Source organism: Dermochelys coriacea, chromosome 5, assembly GCF_009764565.3.
Source record: "Dermochelys coriacea isolate rDerCor1 chromosome 5, rDerCor1.pri.v4, whole genome shotgun sequence".
Classification (NCBI taxonomy): domain Eukaryota; kingdom Metazoa; phylum Chordata; order Testudines; family Dermochelyidae; genus Dermochelys; species Dermochelys coriacea.
The window spans coordinates 16,217,257-16,238,051 of NC_050072.1; the positions used below are offsets into that span (position 1 = coordinate 16,217,257).

The following is a 20,795-nucleotide window of genomic DNA, read 5'->3' on the forward strand; positions in this document are numbered from 1 at the left end:
ATCCTAAAAATGAGAAGAATTATCCTAAAAGTAGGAGGATGGCAGAGAAAAGCTGAAAGAGTAAGACTTAAGAACAGATTTTGCAATTAAATCAGAACTAAAATGGACTTGAACTTGTTGGCAGCCGTCACAAGTCCAAGAAAGCAAAGGACACAATCAACTTGATCTAACTGGAAAAAAAAATGTTCTCAGGTGATTTTTGTGCTAAAATCGAAAGAGAATGCATTTCTGCCTTGATCACCATGGTGACACATGAAAGTGCCCAGGGTCCACACTGCTATACTAGCTGTAGGAAAATTCTCAATTCTTTTCCTCTCTAGAGCTGCCTATGGTGATCATAGTAAATACTCCTCAAATCAGTTCAGACCCCTTAAGAGGAACTAGATCCAATGACCCAATTGCTGGGGTGGAGTCATCAATTGTCAATAACTATCAAAGCCCTACTTTACTATGAAATAGATAATACTTTATACCCCTAGAAAGCCTTCCTCCAGGATCTCACAGTGCTTCAAAGACACAAAGCAAGGACCGGTTCATGACATCTTTGTGTGATAGGGAATTATTAGGGATGGTCGAAAATATTCAAGAAAATTATTTGCAATGGAAAATTGGGTTCTCAACTAAATGAAAATTTTTGCAGTGTGTCTACTTACTTAAAAATGTTTTTCTGTTTGAAAAAAAACCAACAAAAATGAAAAATTAGGGTCCAAACCCTATGTTTTCCCAGGTTTTGGCAGTTTTCAGTTGACAATTTTCGTGTGGTATTTAGCAATGCATTTAGAGCCCTCAAGTTTACCTACTTGTGTAACTTTCTGCTGCACTTCTGATAAACGATTGCTGTAATCTTGCTTGCATTTCCCCACAAATCTCTCTGGTTGGACAGCCCTTCAGTAAAAGGGGCCCAGACAACAGAATAATAAACTCTCTACTTTCCAATTGGCAAGGAACTGGAGGAAGCAACTGGAAGCTGATTTTCAATGTGAGAGAAGGTGGTGTTGGATACAATACTACACTGCTTGATGCAGAAAGAAACAAGGGCCACATTCTGAAATTGAACTATTCATTACAGGGGTAAGTACCTAATATTTCTCCTGCTGTAGGCATTTATATAACAAGGCGAGGAGACCCCCTATGTTTTTGTACCTCTCAAGTGCCTTCCCTGTCCATTATTAAACTGAGCCTTCTTCTAAATAACTGAAGGGAATTATAATCAAAAACAACAAAGAGAAAGGATTTTTTCCCTAATTCTATCATCTCCACAATAAAGCATCCTTTGAAACTCTGAAGGTGTCTGCTGTAGCTAGTTAATGAAATGTCTCCTATGACAAGAGGAAACAATTAATTGGGCTTTTTGGGAAGTAAACACATTGATTTTCCCCTTTTCATATCTAGGTTCAGTACACAAAACAATGCAGCCACACAGCGAAACAGAAAACAGCATAATAAATGCATCTGTTATTGCTTTTGCAAAGAAGGCAGACATGAAGAAAGCGTGCGGGTACTAAGCATCCTATGGGTTTAATTGTAAAGCTTTGGCTGTTTGAGTGATTTGATAATGTGGCTCTCACAGTAAATCATCAAAACTCTACGACTAAGGGCTCGTTTAACAGGAATAGTTATTGCCGAAAAAGCTATTGTGTGGATGCTTATTCCAGAGTAACTAGTGTGCTCCCAAAGCACAGTAATTATTCTAGAATAAAGTGACTTTCGTTTCAGAATAAACTGTTCCACAAAGGGAGCTATTCTGGAATATTCCAAATAGCTATTCCAGTCCATTTCCCTAGGTCAACAAGCTGTAAGCTTTCCCCATAGCAGTATTACGGAAACCACTCCAGGATTTCAGCAGCTAGAAATAAGCGGGATCACTCTCATTAGGTCTGCCCACCTCTCACAAGTACTACTGGGGATTTTGGAGGTAAGTTGAACTCCGAGACCTTGGTCCTCCAGTTACCAGAGCAGACCCAGATATGTTGTACAGGGAACTAAATAAAGTGAGGGACTTCTGAGTAGAAGGTCATTTCTAGTCCTCTAATAAAACACTTAAGGTACTTCTACCTTGAAATAAAAGACATGCGGCCTGGATGCGGCTGGCCCAGGTCAGCTGTCTTGGGCTCACAGGGCTTGAACTGCAGGGCTAAAAATTGCTGTGTAGATGTTCGGGGTCAGGCTGGAGTTCAGGCTCTAGGATCCTCCCCACTTTCCCAGAGCTCAGGCTCCAGCCCAAGCCTGAATGTCTACATAGCAATTTGACAGCCCCGAATCCAAGCCCAACTCAGCGGACCTGGGTCAACCACAGGTGTTTGATTGCTGTATAGCTGTACCCTTAAAGCTAGCGTCTGCGCACACTACAACACTTTTCTTGTACAAAGGCTCAATATTGGCAACCTTTTACATAACTTCAATTTCAAGAAAGATGGATTGCTCAGGTGTAACAACACAGGGGCAGAAAGCAACTTCTGCCTCTAGCGCAATACACTGATTCAAATCCAGCTAAGCTGGCAGTACTGAGAGTAGTTAGAAATGTCGGGCTGATGGCTTATGGGAAGTGATTTGGCAGTCTCAATCCAGTTCCTACTGCACAGGTATGCACAACACAAAACCACCATGATCAGCACCATTAGCAGTCTCTTAACAGCCACAGATTGAAGGTCCTGGGCAATGAACAAGCACTCACTCCCGACAGTGTGTCAGAACATAGTATTATCCTTTAAACAGTTGTGTGTGCCCCCTAATGGTGCTCTCTGTACTCTATGTTTTAGAAGCCACCAGAAACCAGTCAGAGCAGCTGTATGTACGCAGCTAGGCCTTGCATGTTCTTGTAGTTAGCGAACAGTGTTATTTGGGACCCAACTGTGCCTAGATAGTTTCTTCACAGTTATTGTTGTGCAAAGTTGAGCAGGCACAAACACCATCCTAAAAGTGTATGCCCAGGCCATGGTTAAGGCACAGAGGCAGGGAAGCTTGAACTGCCACTTGCTCTCCCTACTGTGTGGACAAGCAGTGGACTTCATTTAGCAAAAGGATGAAAAAAGCAGAACTTTCAAAAGCCCCGGAAGGATTCTGATGCCTCGCTCCCACTGAAAGTCCCATAGGTGCTTTTGAAAAATCGCACTCTTATTCTTAACAAAAACATCCATCTCTGATTGCCTGAAAAAAGACCTACCTTTCATGGTGCCTACACACCACATGGAGGGCACGTGATAAACACAACACATACCTTTCGGAGTAGATCTTTCTCCTTATCATAGGTGTCTTCAATAATCTTCCTTTCACTGTGGGCTTTCTCAAGCTCCAGCCTGAGGCTCTCAATCTCTTTTTTCAAGTTTACAAGCTGGTTGCTATCCCCCCGATTCTGCCGATATTGCTCCAGCTCCTTCTTCAGCTTTTCCACATCGGTGGAATAGGCAGAGGTAAGTGCAGAGAGCTGCTCATTCAGGTGCTTGTATTCTTTGTTCTGCAAGCCACAACCCAGGAAAAAGAAAAGGATTATGCGAGCAGGACCAATTGCAAAAGCAGATGAAGAAAAATCCTGAACGTTGTAGGTAATAAATTTTAATAGACGTCAGTGCGCATATATGCTTCCCTTTCCTAATGAATAAACACAGACATAAGCCAAACCCAATTTAAAATTACAACATGAAAACTTAATAGTAATATTTCTGTAACAATTATACAAGCATTTATTTATTTTGTTAAACTAGAAATAAAGGCAAATAATGTTTGTTACTTCTTGTAACAGAAACAGTAAACTACATTTTTATTACACCTTCAAAATAGGCAGCTTTGCTTAATACAGTTGGTTTGCAGTATTTTATATTGCAGTTTATCTTTTTCTTCTCAGTACTTATGCCTTCAGGAACCTAGTGTGACAATGAACCGCAATGTAATTGCAGGCTTGAGCACAAAGCTCTATGCCTCATCTATGGGATGCAGTGGTTCGATAGGCCTTTTCACGCGCTCTGATTTTTTTGTTTAATCTGTCATCAATTGCTCACTTAAGTAGCTTCCTCTAAAGAGTTTGAGATCTGAAAAATCACCGCCCCTTGTTTGACGCCTGTGGCTCAAAGCAAAGTTAATGGGAATCACATATCGTACAATTCCCTTGATTATTATTACAGTCAACCACACGAAAGAATTTCTCTTTCTTCCCCTGAAAATTCACAAATCACAGCAGCATGTCCTCTTAGGTGAAAAGTCTATCAAATATCATTACTAGTACTACAGAGCCGTCTCCCTGGGTACAGTTGCTTATAATAAATAAGATTATTTAAAAACTCTTCCTCTTTTCTTTTTGCTTTTTTTAAAGTGAGCTGCAAAGGATTTTTAAAAACTGGGTTTATGCCCTTTTTTTGCTTCTTTTGCTGTATTAACAAAACCTGAAAGATCTCTTTGTTTTTTAAACAGTTTTTCTCTGGTTGAGTTTTACTTGGTCTTCCCTGGCTTTGCTGGAGGAAGTGTTGATGGGTAGGGGGCATCTCAAGATGTATAGTATGAGCTCACACACCTTGACAAAAGTGTTACTCTCATAATTTGGTGTTTTTGTCAAAGCTTCAGCTCTTGGAGTCCGGTGATTACAGGAGAATCCCAGCTTTCATTTTGGTCAATTAAAGTTTCTAGCCCATGTGACTGCAGAGAAAAGCTTGAAAATGTGACGCCTAAAGGCTCAAAAGCCAGAAGGCAAAAACAAAGAAGTCACAAATGTATTATTTTTAAAGTCTCATGATTTTGGGAGGCCCAAATTCATGATTTTTGAATGCTTGGGGTTGGCAGTGCTGTGAAAGGGTCAGGTATTAAATCTTTAACAATTATTTCCTTTGCCAAAATGGTCATTAGTCACTGAAGTTAAATAGATGTTTACAAAAAGCAAACACGAAGGCTGCAGCCCTGGCCACAATGAAGTCAATGGCCATTTCCAAAGAGGAAATCTTTGCCTTGGAGGTGAAGAACGGCAGCACATTCTCGCCAGCTCATGAATCTTTGACTCTTCCACTTCCGTAAGGGCACGTGTGACCATTGTTTGCTCTCTTAACATTAAGTAAAGTTTTCTGCATGAGCTCCATTTTGGATCTGTCAGGTAACAGACATTGTTTCAATACACATTAAGAATCGGGGCACTTTTTAGTCACAGACACAAAAGAAAATTCACCTTTCCCCATGCAGCAAAGCCACATGCATCTAGTATTGGTTGTCTGAAGCACAAAAGTCACCTGCCAGTACCAACAATACTCCCTCTGGGGTGTGGTGCATGCAGGCAAAGCTATGCAGCTTCACAGTGCGCTTCTTTGGTAACAGTCTCACATGGGAGAGTCACAGATAGCTACTTTAAACATATGTTTCACCACCTTGGAAGCATAAATGGCTAAAATAATAGGCCTGATGTGATGAAATGAGGTACCTGGGAGTAAAAATATGTTGTCGCAGGCCACCATCAAATGAACAAGAGTCATGATAACGAGATAGGCCCTAAATTAAAATTCAGGTAAAAGGCTGCTTGAGAGGCTTGTTTGCACCCCCCAAAAGAATCAGAAATGGTGATCCCAGTGAAACTCGGGTCTTTCTGAAAAGAGGGAGAGCTCGGAATGATTTGCTGGAGAGAAAGCAGGGAGGATTAGAGGGTATAAATTCTTCCCTCTGAAAGGTGCATCAGGTACAAAATCTAACTTCATCAAAAAGAGAAGCTTCCACAAGAGATTTGGAGGAGTGCTGGTCGAATAACTGATTTTTCCGTTCATTGGCAGTTCTAAAAAATAATAGTAAAAAAAAAAAAAAAAAAAAAAAAAGGTTTGACCCGAACTGAATCTGGAAAATTTCAGAATTTTTCAGCAAATTGACAAAGTGCATTTTGGGTCAAAGAGAACCTTTCCTCTTGAAGCAATAGATTCATTAGGGGATTTTGGCACTAGTCCCATAACAGACAGAGGAGGAAGAGCCATACCTTATGACTTTTAGCCCAGTGGGCTGGGGAATCAACCAAGCATGTGGGGGAACTCAGATTCAATTCCCCACTCTGCCTGATGTGGAGCAAGGACTTGAACTTGGGTCTCCCACCTCCCAGGTGAATGCCCTAACCAACAGGCTATAGGCTATTCTGGGGTGGGTTATTTTTAATCTCTCCTGATGAAGCTGTTCCACTTTGTATGCAATACTTGAATAGTCATTGGGTGAGAAAGAGAATGATGATAGCCTAGTAGTTAGTGAACTCTCTTATGAGGTAGAAGGCCAAGTCCCAGATCCTGCTCTATTAAATATTTAATTATTTATACTAAGTGGAAGAGCTTTAACAGGAGAGATTGAGAGAGACCTGCCTCAAAATACCACATTGTCCAGTGGTTAGGGTGCTCTCTGGGGAGGAAGAAGAGCCAAGTTCAAATCCCTGCTCTATATCGGGACGGGGGCGGAAATGAACCCAGGTCTCCCACATCCCAGGAGAGAACCCTAACTACTGAGCTGAAAGTTTAAAGGGGCACTCACAGCACCATCACCACTTCCTCCCCATTTTGTAAAATAGTGCAAAATTCCCCTTGTGACTCAAGCACATGCACACACAAAATTGGCCAAAACTATCCAAAGAATTTGCAAATAGTTTTGGGTCAACCAAAGCTGCATTTTTCAAATAAAGGATTTGTCTGAAAATAAATGCCCAGCTCTAACACAGCACTAAGCCAACTATTTCTATCTACCTATAAGCTTCCCAAGCGCTGTTTCCCAGCTGAATGATAATTCCGCACAATGTGTTGCTGTTCAGGATCAGAAAAGCCAATGTTATCTGGAGATCATATCTCCTCTATTTTTATCTTTGCACCCTTTTCCTTGCAGCAAATAATGACAAATGGTTGAGGAACAATACAATGGATACCAGCAGAAAGCTTGGTTTGGTGGGAGCTTTCTTCTGTAACACAGCAAATCCTCACCCAGGGGATCTGTCTCAATGAGTTAAAATTTTCTTATTTAATTCAGTGTGAAGCTGAGGTTAAATGAGGACAGGCCTGTGTTTTTACAAATGAAAACAAGCTGGTGATTTTTTCCTCCTAGCATGCTGTAACCTTCACAAAAAGGTGTTTTGTGCACTCTGCATGGACTACACAACAACTGTAAATGGGCTCACTGTAGGCTAGCTTTTGTAGAGTCTAGATTCTAGTTTTGATTTGCATGCTGCTATGTAAGCTGCCTGTTCAGTAATCAAACTTAGGTGGCTAAGATATGGCAACTAATTCTGCATTTGGATATTTGGGTCGCTAAATATCAATTTTAGGTACTTACGTGTGGATGCAAGTGGCCCAAACTGGGCAGTCTAATCCGGGTACCCAAGATTGAAAATTGGGCTCACAGGCTTCATTCATTACTGCCATAAGTGGGTGCCACTCATTTGAAGCTGAAGGTGGTGACATTGGCTCATGGTATTAATTACAGATGGCTCGATTGTCTGGACTAACGTATTTAAGACAGCACATACAAATTTCCTATCCTCTTCAATACTGTGGGCAGCCAACAGGAACTCTTGTGTAGTACAGAGGTATGCGAGCTTTAAAGCTGTGAGAGACTGCACGTGATACAGAATGTTTCCTGACTTGCCCACAACAGAATGACAAAAGGTACTTGCTAATAAATGGGTACCACAAACCTCAGAACCTTTTACTGTCTGTATATATGGTAACCAGAATGAGAACTTATCTGAAAACACACCACGACCAAGTGAATTGTAGTGAAGGAGTGAATTAAGAATTTATCTGCAAAGGGACAACTGAAGAGCCCACATTAATAGGAATTTTGCCATCGCACAACTGAGACATCTGGATGATCTCCAACACTTGCCTTTGAAATGCTCATGTTATGTTGTGAAGCTAAATGGACAATGCAAAACATCTCTTTAGAATAGCTCACTTACTTCCTCTATAGTGAACAGGGAAAATCCCTTAAGCTGAGTTCTTCTTGCTAAAGGACCTGTAATCAAGAAGCTATTCTGTAGCCTTCTTATGACAAACAGCACTTGATTAATGACTTCATCTTTTCAAAAAGCCACCACACTAAAACTGTCTCTCAAACTGTCAGGCATCTGTCACCTAAATCGTACCATTTCAAAATGCAATATATTTGTATTACAAAGATGGCTGGTCAGATTTAAAACAAGCCTATTCAAAAGACTTTGCAAATTGTGTATTTATTCAATGTATTCATTACCTTCTAGTTGGTTGTCAAATGAACTGACTCCCAGAATCTATGGTACGGTCCATTGGAATGTAGTAGTTACTCTGCATTCCAGATATTTATTAAAGCAGGAAGCTTCAGACATAAATTTGGAAAATTTGAAATTTGAAAAAGTGTTCTCTTAAGTATGTGATTTAATTCTAGCTATTCTGGATTTTCAAGCTTGTGGTTTGAAATTGCCTGCTTTTACTTTTCATCTCAATCAACCTGGCATGTTTTTCAGAAGACCAATCTAAAGTTTCCGCTACCACCAAACAGACTCTGGGTGCATTCAATTTATTGGATGCATTCAGCTTTGTTACCAACAGAAGGAGTTACAACCCCCTGCGGGGATCCAAATCCATTCCACCAGATCCTTATCAACCTCAGTAGTCTTTTTAAACAAGCACCTATCATAGACATTTGCAAAGCAGCTACCTGGGTATCTGCACATGTTCAAAGAACACTATGCAATAGACCAGGCTCAGGTCTCTTTGTGCCTTTGTGTGTCGTATCCCTTCTGTTGTTGGGCATATGGGCCAGACCTTGTCTGCTGGGAGGGATAGTATTTACCCTGTTTTTTTCTTGTTGCACGTGTGTATATCCCCTGGGTACAAAGGGTTGCCCAAGAGTCCTTCAGGGTCTGGAGGGACTCGTCAGTCTTTGTTGGAAAGAGCTTCTGGCCATCAAAAGGGAGGTCCTCCACAGTGGATTGTATCTCCCTTGGGAAGCCAGACAGACGGAGCCACGAAGCTCAATGCAAACTATGGCTGTGGCCATGGAGTATGCCACCAAGTCTGCTGCATCTAGAGATGCCTAGGAGATGGCCCTTGGAGATGATGGCTTTACATTGGTCTCTTTTGTCTTCCGGTATGTAATCAATAAAGCCTGTGAGTTTGGAATAGTTTGTGTGGTTGTATTTCACCATCAGTGCACTGTAATTTGCAATCCAAAATTGAAGAGTGGCTGATGAGTAGGCCTTGAGTCCAAGAAGATCCAATTGTTTCCATGCTTTGTCATATGGGGTGGATCTGGATTGGTCTCATCTTGCCTCGTTGATTGACGTCAACAACGAAAGAGTTCAGTGTGGGGTGAGAAAATAAAAAGTCCATCCCTTTTGAGGGAATGTAATACTTTTTATCCGCTCTCTTGCGAGTGGTATTGTTGCTGAGGTCTGCCATGTTTTTTTGCCAGCTTCGTAAGTGCTTCTTTTATCAGAAGCGCTATTTTCGACAAAAATGAAGTTTGGAGAATGTTCAGTAATTTGTGTTGGGACTCCGTTACCTCCTCTAGGGGGAGGTCTAGGGAATCTGCAATTTTTTTGAAGAGCTCCTGGAAATGTTTGAAATCATCACAAGCTGTGGGTGGTCGTAGCATTATGGCCTGACCTGGGGAAGAGAAGGAAATGTTGGCTGATGGTGTTGTTTCCTGCTCCAGGGCCTCCTCCTGTCTTCAAAATTTTCCTCCAGAGATTCTGATGGTGTAGCCAGTGAAGGCAGTGGGAGAAATCTAATCCTCTCCCTGTAGGAGTTCGGGAGCCAAGCATATTGTTTCGTGAGTGCCCTCCAGGGGTCCCAGTAGGGCCACTGCATGGGGAATGGCAGAGGTGGAGGCATCTATAAGTGGCCATTACCTGGTCTGGGTGTCAACCCTGTGGTAAGACTTAGGTTGTACAGGTGGGCCTAAGCTGAAGTAGTTTGGATGGGACTGGACTGGTGTGATGAAAAACCACCCTTCTCCTCCTCGTCTTCCTCCTTGCTGGAAAATAGAGAAGCCAAAAGGTGTGGTGGGTTGACATGGGACCGTGCTTACCGGAGATACAATGGTATCGAACAGTGGTGATTCTGGCGTCACGGACATCAGTAAGTCTTTGTGGTGCAGGAAACGGTGCAGTGCCGGTGGTTTCAGTGCCGAGGTGGTCGGTGCCGATGATGTTGTTGCACTTGTAGGCGTCAGTGCCAACATGCAAGCACTCTGTGCTATGGGAGCGGAAGGTGGCGCCATAGCCTGTGGCGAGCGCATTGGTGCCGCATCTTTTGGCGGCTCTGTCAGTGCTGTGGCAGAGGAGGTAGGCTTCTGTTTGCCTCTCGACTCTGAGCCTGCCAGCTTTGGGAATACTAAAAGACTATTATAATCCTAAACTAGCTATTGATTTTAATCATTGCTAGGAGCTCCATCTCAGGCCAAGGATGGTTAAGAAGGAACTGAGGGAGGTCTGCTCACATACGCTAGATAGGTGCTGACAAAGGCATGAGATGGGGAGATGCATGCGTGACAGAGATGAGCACTGCTGCTGAAATTCTCCGGTCAAAGGTGCAGAAACGTGCATTCACCTGAAGTGGAGAACCCACAGGGACACTCCTCAAAGAAGAAATATTAGTTACTATCTATGAGACATCTGGTCAAACTGAGTTCCAGAATGTGATTTCACCATCTTTCAATTTTTTCAGCTAGCCAAGCTGTGACACACTGTGACAGCTAGGTTAGTCTTGGCAAACGAACGCAGAGAAACAAGCATTTCCTGTTCTTGTGCTTTTGATTGATCAGTGAAATCTGTTTCACATTAATCATCAGTGTGCAGGAAATCTCTACAACTTAAGCAAGAGCATTAACTCCCGTGATTCTTGCTCATTTACCAAGTGTTCTACTGTATTTAGATTTCTTAAAAGCATAATCAGTAATCTCTTGGCACATGTAAAATATTAATAACAAGGAAGTTTAAGTGGCACAATGCCAATAAAATACTTTGTCAGTCACTGAGTTCAAAACCCCATAGCCACTGTACCTCAGTACCTTCCCTCCAGATCAGAGCCGGATGGGGAAACAAACGAAAAAACCCCCACCAAACAGACTTTGCAGCATGTCCTGGCTTTGGCAGACCAAGGGCAGGAAATGAGTTCATGGAGGATAGGGTCCATCAATAGCTATTAGCCAAGATGGTCACTTGATTGCCAGAAACTGGGAGTGAACATCAGGGGATGGATCACTCACTGATTGCTTGTTCTGTTCGGAATGATGCTTCTGGCATTGGCCACTGTCAGAAGACAGGATACTGGGCTAGATGGACATTGTTCTGACCCAATATGGCCGTTCTTATGTTCCAGAGGTGAGGACCCTTCACTGAGAATGCCCTGGCAGCAGCTAGCTCAAGTGCTGGCAGTCACCCTAAAATCATTCAGAGAGTGGCAGTCTCTAAGTTAAGCAGGGCCCATACGGAAGACAACACAATATTTCAAAAATCAACCCCTTAAACTTCACCTATACATCAACTGGCAGCAAGGCATAACACGCTACTTATGGGAAGTCGCATTGAAAACATGGTAGCCACATTCTGCAGCAGCTGAAATACTCGGGCGTGCTGCAGGTATAGCCCCACATAAACCACTCTGGAACAATACTTGTTACATAAAGTCTAGCCAGCCAACTCATTTATCCACTTCCCAAATTCTGCCTCTATGATGCATGCAAAACAGAAACAGAACCAAAGTCATTCCAATATACTTGGGGCTCACCTGATCATCTATCTTCCTCTGAAGCTGAACCACCTTGTTCTCCATGCCGATATTGAGTTTCTTCAAGTGCTGTGCTGACCGTGCCTCAATCTTCAGTTTCTTCAGCTCTTGCCTGGCCTTCATGCGCCTGAAGTAGCATTGGATGACCACAGCCGCACACTTGAAGCGCAGGAAGTGCTTACGAGCCAGCCAGGCCCGGGTATGTTTCTGGATGATGGTAGCTTTGTGCTCCAAAAGGATCTAGAAAACATGCAGAAACAAAAGACAATCAGGAGAAACATGCAGAAACAAGACAATCTGGAGCATTAAACAAAGCTGCTATCGGTTAATAACAATGGCCCAATTGAATTTACTGCACAGCACTACCCTGTTTGTTCCCCTCACATTTCTCCTCTGCCCGAAAGGATTTGAAGCAACATTCCCCCAGATTTACATTAGTCTAGTAAAACAGTTGCGGAATAAATGAATGATCATCTAATTGCTAAAAGAAAAGGAGTACTTGTGGCATCTTAGAGACTAAAATTTATTAGAGCATAAGCTTTCGTGAGCTACAGCTCACTTCATCGGATGCATTTGGTGGAAAAAACAGAGGAGAGATTTATATACACACACAGAGAACATGAAACAATGGGTTTATCATACACACTGTAAGGAGAGTGATCATTTAAGATAAGCCATCACCAGCAGCAGGGGGGGGAAAAGGAGGAAAACCTTTCATGGTGACAAGCAAGGTAGGCTAATTCCAGCAGTTAACAAGATTATCAGAGGAACAGAGGGGTGGGGTGGGGGGGAGAAATACCATGGGGAAATAGTTTTACTTTGTGTAATGACTCATCCATTCCCAGTCTCTATTCAAGCCTAAGTTAATTGTATCCAGTTTGCAAATTAATTCCAATTCAGCAGTCTCTCCTTGGATTCTGTTTTTGAAGCTTTTTTGTTGAAGGATAGCCACTCTTAGGTCTGTGATCGAGTGACCAGAGAGATTGAAGTGTTCTCCAACTGGTTTTTGAATGTTATAATTCTTGACGTCTGATTTGTGTCCATTCATTCTTTTACGTAGAGACTGTCCAGTTTGGCCAATGTACATGGCAGAGGGGCATTGCTGGCACATGATGGCATATATCACATTGGTAGATGCGCAGGTGAACGAGCCTCTGATAGTGTGGCTGATGTGATTAGGCCCTATGATGGTATCCCCTGAATAGATATGTGGACAGAGTTGGCAACGGGCTTTGTTGCAAGGATAGGTTCCTGGGTTAGTGGTTCTGTTGCGTGGTGTGTGGTTGCTGGTGAGTATTTGCTTCAGATTGGGGGGCTGTCTGTAAGCAAGGACTGGCCTGTCTCCCAAGATCTGTGAGAGTGATGGGTCGTCCTTCAGGATAGGTTGTAGATCCTTGAGGATGCATTGGAGAGGTTTTAGTTGGGGGCTGAAGGTGATGGCTAGTGGCGTTCTGTTGTTTTCTTTGTTGGGCCTGTCCTGTAGTAGGTGACTTCTGGGTACTCTTCTGGCTCTGTCAATCTGTTTCTTCACTTCAGCAGGTGGGTATTGTAGTTGTAGGAATGCATGATAGAGATCTTGTAGGCGTTTGTCTCTGTATGAGGGGTTGGAGCAAATGCGGTTATATCGTAGAGCTTGGCTGTAGACAATGGATCGAGTGGTATGATCTGGATGAAAGCTAGAGGCATGTAGGTAGGAATAGAGGTCAGTAGGTTTCCGATATAGGGTGGTGTTTATGTGACCATCACTTATTAGCACCGTAGTGTCCAGGAAGTGGATCTCTTGTGTGGACTGGTCCAGGCTGAGGTTGATGGTGGGATGGAAATTGTTGAATCCTGGTGGAATTCCTCAAGGGCTTCTTTTCCATGGGTCCAGATGATGAAGATGTCATCAATGTAGCGCAAGTAGAGTAGGGGCACTAGGGGACGAGAGCTGAGGAAGCGTTTTTCTAAGTCAGCTATAAAAATGTTGGCATACTGTGGGGCCATGCGGGTACCCATCGCAGTACCACTGATTTGAAGGTATACATTGTCCCCAAATGTGAAATAGTTATGGGTGAGGACAAAGTCACAAAGTTCAGCCACCAGGTTAGCCGTGACATTGTCAGGGATACTGTTCCTGGCGGCTTGTAGCCCATCTTTGTGTGGAATGTTGGTGTAGAGGGCTTCTACGTCCATAGTGGCTAGGATGGTGTTTTTAGGAAGATCACCAATGGATTGTAGTTTCCTCAGGAAGTCAGTGGTGTCTCGAAAATAGCTGGGAGTGCTGGTAACGTAGGGCCTGAGGAGGGCGTCTACATAGCCAGACAATCCTGCTGTCAGGGTGCCAATGCCTGAGATGATGGGGTGTCCAGGATTTCCAGGTTTATGGATCTTGGGTAGCAGATAGAATACCCCAGGTCAGGGTTCTAGGGGTGAGTCTGTGCGGATTTGTTCTTGTGCTTTTTCAGGGAGTTTCTTGAGCAAATGCTGTAGTTTCTTTTGGTAACTCTCAGTGGATTAGAGGGTAATGGCTTGTAGAAAGTGGTGTTGGAGAGCTGCCTAGTAGCCTCTTGTTCATACTCCGACCTATTCATGATGATGACAGCACCTCCTTTGTCAGCCTTTTTGATTATGATGTCAGAGTTGTTTCTGAGGCTGTGGATGGCACTGTGTTCTGCATGGCTGAGGTTATGGGGTAAGCGATGCTGCTTTTCCACAATTTCAGCTTGTGCACATCGGCGGAAGCACTCTGTGTAGAAATCCAGGCTGCTGTTTCGACCTTCAGGAGGAGTCCACCCAGAATCCTTCTTTTTGTAGTGTTGGCAGGAAGGTCTCTGTGGGTTAATATGTTGGTCAGAGGTGTGTTGGAAATATTCCTTGAGTCTGAGACGTCGAAAATAGGATTCTAGGTCACCACAGAATTGTATCATATTCGTGGGGGTGGAGGGGCAAAAGGAGAGGCCCCGAGATAGGACAGATTCTTCTGCTGGGCTAAGAGTATAGTTGGATAGATTAACAATATTGCTGGGTGGGTTAAGGGAACCACTGTTGTGGTCCCTTGTAGCATGTAGTAGTTTAGATAGTTTAGTGTCCTTTTTCTTTTGTAGAGAAGCAAAGTGTGTGTTGTAAATGGTTTGTCTAGTTTTTGTAAAGTCCAGCCACGAGGAAGTTTGTGTGGAAGGTTGGTTCTTTATGAGAGTATCCAGTTTTGAGAGCTCATTCTTAATCTTTCCCTGTTTGCTGTAGAGGATGTTGATCAGGTGGTTCAGCAGTTTCTTTGAGAGTGTGTGGCACAAGCTGTCAGCATAGTCTGTGTGGTATGTAGATTGTAATGGATTTTTTACCTTCAGTCCTTTTGGTATGATGTCCATCTGTTTGCATTTGGAGAGGAAGTTGATGTCTGTCTGTATCTCTGCGAGTTTTTTCATGAAGTTGACAGATTTTCACTCTATACGGCTAAATTCAATGCCTTGCATAATGACAGGTTTCAGAGTAGCAGCCGTGTTAGTCTGTAGCATCTAATTGCTATTATTTTAGAGGGGGCTTCCCCCCACCTGTTTATATTTTCTATCTATCTTCAGTACTTATATGGCCACTATCACTATACTATCAGAGCACCTCACAAATATTAATGTATTTACCCTCACAGTACCTTTGTGAGGTAGGGAGATGCTGTTACCACATTTTACAGATGAGGAACTGAGAGGCTAAGTGACTTTCCCAAAGTCACAACAAGGAACTAAGGAGGCAGGCACCACTGAAGTTTCTCCACATAGCTCTTCTGATGCTTCTTAGTCTTCACTTACAGCACTCTGTAATTTTTGATCTTGGCACTTTCATGAATACAGGGTGCTGTATATGCCAAATGTATGGTGGTCTAGAGATATGGATGGCTGTTCCCTAGGAATAAACAGGAGACCTACTAAATTCACTTGGTGATCTAATGAAATTTTACACTAAGATCTTCTGAGGGCAACAGGGGAGTACACTAACCCACTGTGCCAGATGTGGCAATACATGGAGCCACACATCAGCTGTAAAGTTTGCATTTGCACCCAGCTATCTATCTGAGCTTCCCTAAAGCTTGAGGGTGTCTGGAACCAGAGGCTTGATTTCCACCCAACTCTAATACTTGATTGTTAAGGTTGGAGTTCTCTTGAATAGTGGATAGTTTAAAAGAATAGCGTTTCTGAACAGTGGTAGAATAGCAGCCCTGTAAATGGACATCTACAAAACAGGTATTGTGTGAGCAATGCCAGTGAGTCCCCCCACTCCCCAATCCAATGGGTATCAGCTGGGGCCTGCAGGGATCTCCCAAGTGGCTAGTTCAGTCTACATTTCCATTCATTCTTGACCTCTTTTCTAGACCCAGAGTACAAGTGACCTTACTTATTATCAGTCTTAGTGATGCTTTTTGTCACATGGGTGCTTGTTCTTTGGAAACTGGACTGAAACCATTGAACAGCCATCGGGGGTAATCATTTTTGGAAACTACCAAATGGAGCTGGATTGCAGCTGATGACTTTGAGATGGAGGGTTCCCTATGCCATTACCCATCTCCTGAGCCTGCCAGTCTTTCCCTGTGTCATTTATTGTAATCATCAGCATCACTTATTTCCTCTCACTTGGCATCTGTTACTGTATTAAAATTAATGGAGATCATTAATTAAATAGGCAACTGCAGTAAATCTGAAAGCGACTCGCCACCTTTCATTTAAGCTTGACTTTAACGGACAATAGCATAGCTCAGACGTGTACACTGTTCCTCAGGTAAGATTTTCACTGGATGTGTTACATCAGATGACATTTCCCGATTTCCACTATGCCCGTACGCATCTGTTTGTGTGAATAACTTCATTAAGCTAGTCCTTTGAGGAGCTGCTGCCTAATCATTTCTGTTTGCACAGCTTGAATGCTGCAATATTTGCAGTTAATACCTGTGGACTCTAGAAATACAAAACCTCACAGTTTGGGGAAAAAGATCAAAACGTCCTCAACAAATACATTACTGGACTGAACTCTTGGTAGATAAATGTAAAGGAATATCTCCCCAATGCAGTGACATTTTGTGAAGTAATTTACCTTGTGGTAAATCTTCCTGACAAACATGCCCCGAGTGAAGGCCTGAATTGTGATAGTGGCATTGCGGATCTTCTGGAAAGCATGAAGGATTCTCAACATTCGGTATTGTTTCTGGAAAACGATGGCAGCTCTTGTTTTCCTTAGGTGGTCTGCCAATCTGTGAATTGCAAGGAAGAAGAGGTTAATGGTAATACTAATTCATTTCCACCATGTCACCCATATCTGTACACAACATTTTTGCCATAGATGGTATTAAGCTGCATTAGCAAAATCCTTTGTTGATGAGTTTGATGCTACTTGAGAGAGAGACAGACAAACAGCAGTAAACTCAGGAAAAGAAGTTGATGACATCTCTCCTGTTAAATTAGTGGTGATGTGCATACATCCATTAAAGGCTCGCTGTATCTGGGGATATTTGAAACACAAACAGCAAATGTAATGTTTGGAACTGCTTTTAGTGCTTCTCTTTAAAAAAGTTTATTTTTTCCCTCCCACTCTCTCTCTTGGTTTCTTTTCCCCGTCTTAAATCCTCAAAACTCTAAGCCATCATCATCAAGATTCGTTATTCCAGTCCCCTACTACCAAAAACAAGAGTAGTACAGCGTGTTCACAGGTTACAAGTACATTGAGCAAAACAGCAGCAAATTGATTTGACATTTAAAGCAATATGTACTGGTTTGGCAACAATCATGAGTAGGACTCCAAACGATTCATACACAGTGGATAATTTGGGAAATGGTTAGTACCCTTGTGTGCTGCTGACATTCTGAGACTACATGGGGAAAATGTATGACCAATTTATTGTTAAATCTCTTAATAAATATCCATAAAACCACAGTTTAGTTTGATGGTTAGCTTGTTTCACTGATTTTATGATGTATTCATTGCCCTCAGCATGAAACATCACACAGGTATTTGCTTTGGTTTTACAAATTGTGCAAAACTTTTTGTCAACATTAAATTTTAAAAAGGCTCTTTGTACGGGCCCTTGCATTCCCTTCTTATAGACACACAATGCCTTAGTGCATCCCACAGAACTGGAACCTCTTAATAACCATGAGAAAGGGCTTTTTATCCAGCTACACCATTCTCTATGCACCCAGCACAAAGAGATGGATCTCACAGCAAGGTCATCTCAAAGGAAGCAGAGGGTTGAGGTAAGGTCAATCAGGATAGAACGAGAATATGGAACACCAAGTAGTAAGATTTCTCTCTCCCTCTTCCCGCTCTCCCTCCATCCCAGCTCCAGATGTCGTGACTGCTTGAGATACAGGGTCTCAGTGAGGTCTCGAAGAAACTTCACTTTCCTTTGGAATTGTCAGGAGAAACGTACCATACATCCTCCTCCCTGGGTTGCATTAGGTCTATAATCCTCTTCTACTGCATACTGTTTGCACAAACCTTGCCTTATGAAGGCACATTACTAAGATATGCCATTTACATGGAAGGTCTGTGTTTCCTCATCAGCTGATACAAAGGAAATGCAGCCCCAACATCTTAGGTGCTCCTTTATTTCCATTCTTAGCAATACCAGGGAATTTGCATTATGGTAGCACACTCCTAGGCATTAAGGGCTTTAAGGCCATGTCTTCCCAGCACGGTCCCACCACAGTGAAGGGAAAGGGCTAGCCAGTCTTCCCTGATTCCCCATCACAGGGCCAATGTCTTGGAAACAACACGTCGCCAACAGCCCCTATATAGGTAGGCAGAGGGATGGGGTTGAACTGATTTATGCAAAAAGAGCGAGAGGGTGGGAGGCAAACAAATAATATTTAAAATATAATATAATATATAAAAAATAATATTTAAAAATGTGTGTAACCATCAAATGTTGCACAATGTGAATGGACGTAATTGGGTTAGATTAATTACTGCTACCCATGTCGTCCTCCTTCCCTCCCCTCCTATTTGTCACACTCACTTGTTATGCCTCAGCTTTAACTAGACTGTAAGGTCTTCAGGGCAGGGACCATGTCTATGTGTTTATACAATACCTGGCACCGTAGAGCCCCGATTAGGTCATGTGTGAGCTACTGTGATAATAATGAAGAACTGACTGGACATGAGTTGCAGCCACTACGTGAGACATCTGTGACTGTTATAAATAAAATCATCCCACTGCCTGGCTCTGTGCATTATAGAGTTTTCCATCACTGTATTTTCCATGAGGTTGTTACATTTCATAACTGCAAATAGAATGATGTGAATTCAGTTAGGACAACTCTAAATATACATCAGCAATATAGCTAATGGATTTATAGGAAATCAGTGTGTCATCTCTGAGGGGACAGAGATTCCTCAACCTCAGTCATCCAAATTAACTGATAAAAATCAACATGCACTCAGTAAATCAGGAGAAAAGGACTGACCATGTTTAAAAGATAGGATGCCTGCAGAGTAAGCTTAGCTCAATAGACAGCATCTTGTGTCACCCAAGTACAAACAGGGTTAATTGGGCTGCAGCTTATTTTGCAGCACCTCTGAATGGAAAACATTAACTCAGAGCCAAGGAATAGATTACTGCTCAGCAACCATTCAGCTAACAGTCTGAATTCCATCTAGAGAAATCTTAAATGGGGTTGAAGGCAGCAACATAAAGGATCAAAAACCCACTCTGGCACATGAGATTGCTAGTCCCGTAGCAAGGATTTTTAATAAATCTATTCATGGGTAGGACAATACGACTGGAGAATAGCTAACATCGTACCTATAGTTAAGAAAGAGATGCGGGAAAGGTGATCCAGGCAATTACAGACCTCTTATTCTGACCTCAGCAGTATGCAAGGTTTCAGAACAAATTACTTACTCCTAATAATCTTTTCAAAGGAGGACGACATGGGTAGCAGTAATTAATCTCACCCAATTTCAAATAATCTATTCATCCAGCTGGGTCTGGAGCCTTTCCCTACCAGTTTCTTCCCTTTACTTAGGATGCAAATTTCAAATCATTTTTGTATAGTTAATTTGAAGAAATTCCAAGCTTTTATTCCTCTTTCTCCTCTAAACAGACAAACCCTTCAATACCTGTATTCCAGTCATGAGGGCTATTCCATCTCATTTCTGTAACCACAAATACCTGATTTGATTTCCTGTACCTGTAGTTACAGTTCCTCCATTTTATTGCCCAGGCTCTTTGCATTCATGTGCAAGCAACTCAGTTGTTTCCCTTGGACCTCACCAGGTTTTCTAGCTTGTGGTGTTTTGTTATCCCTCACTATCTTCATTTAGGGGATTTTCCTATTCCTGAGTACTGAAGGCAGGTGTGGTGATTTCACGAGTCTCTCAACCTTCGCTCATCTCCCAGTTTAAAGCCCTTCTTATCAATTGGGCCAGGCTTGATCTCAGAAGGTTAATATTGTAGGTCGTCAAGTGGAGCCCATCAGTTGATAAGAGTCTTCTTTCTGTAAATGCCTCTGAATGGTCAATCATCCCAAAGCCTTCCTCAGAGCACCAATCCTTGAGCCACTGTTGATCTTCATTATCTTGTCACGCCTTCACCATTGTTCTCTAGGGACCAGAATTACTCCTCTGAAAATCACTTGAGCTTCCATTTCTTTAAATGCCTTACCCAGCTGAGCATTCCAATCCATTCCAGTGGGAATCCAGCAGTGTCATTCATCCTGATATGCAGCACTATCAGTGGAATTTTTCCTCCCTCCTATCATAATCCTCTTTAGCCTCACATCCACATCTGATGCCCTTGCTCCTGGCAGAGAGCACACACTTCTGTTTTCTGAATCTGGTCTGGTGACATGCCTGTCAATTCTTTAGAGTGTTTAGTCCTCGCTCATATGCACCTGTCTCTCCCTGGTGTTTGCAGTAATCTGTTTAATGTTCTCTGTCACAGTCCCCTGTACATAATATCCCCATTCTTCCACAGGCTTCAGTCCCTGGCTATCTTCATCTCTTCCCTTCTTTTCTTCCTCACCTTCTGCCAGTTTCTCCTCTCCATTCCCCAGTGCAGCAAATCTGTTACTCAACTCCATTTTACCACCAATAGCTAGTGTCCTCTTCTGACCTGTCCCTGTAGTCACATTC

At 42.6% G+C, this 20,795-nt stretch overlaps 1 protein-coding gene across 4 annotated transcripts in view; it reads right to left on the reverse strand.

The window, feature by feature from the left end:
* MYO5B (myosin VB) overlaps window positions 1–20,795 on the reverse strand; it is a 386,415-nt gene that overhangs the window by 76,699 nt on the left and 288,921 nt on the right. For all 4 annotated transcript variants that reach the window (XM_043514976.1, XM_043514975.1, XM_038401609.2 and 1 more), the window contains exons 20-22: window positions 16,758–16,914; window positions 11,697–11,936; window positions 3,218–3,454 (exon numbers count right to left, since the gene is read on the reverse strand). In XM_043514976.1, the coding sequence (XP_043370911.1) occupies window positions 3,218–3,454; window positions 11,697–11,936; window positions 16,758–16,914 (634 nt within the window). The remainder of the gene's footprint in view (window positions 1–3,217; window positions 3,455–11,696; window positions 11,937–16,757; window positions 16,915–20,795) is intronic.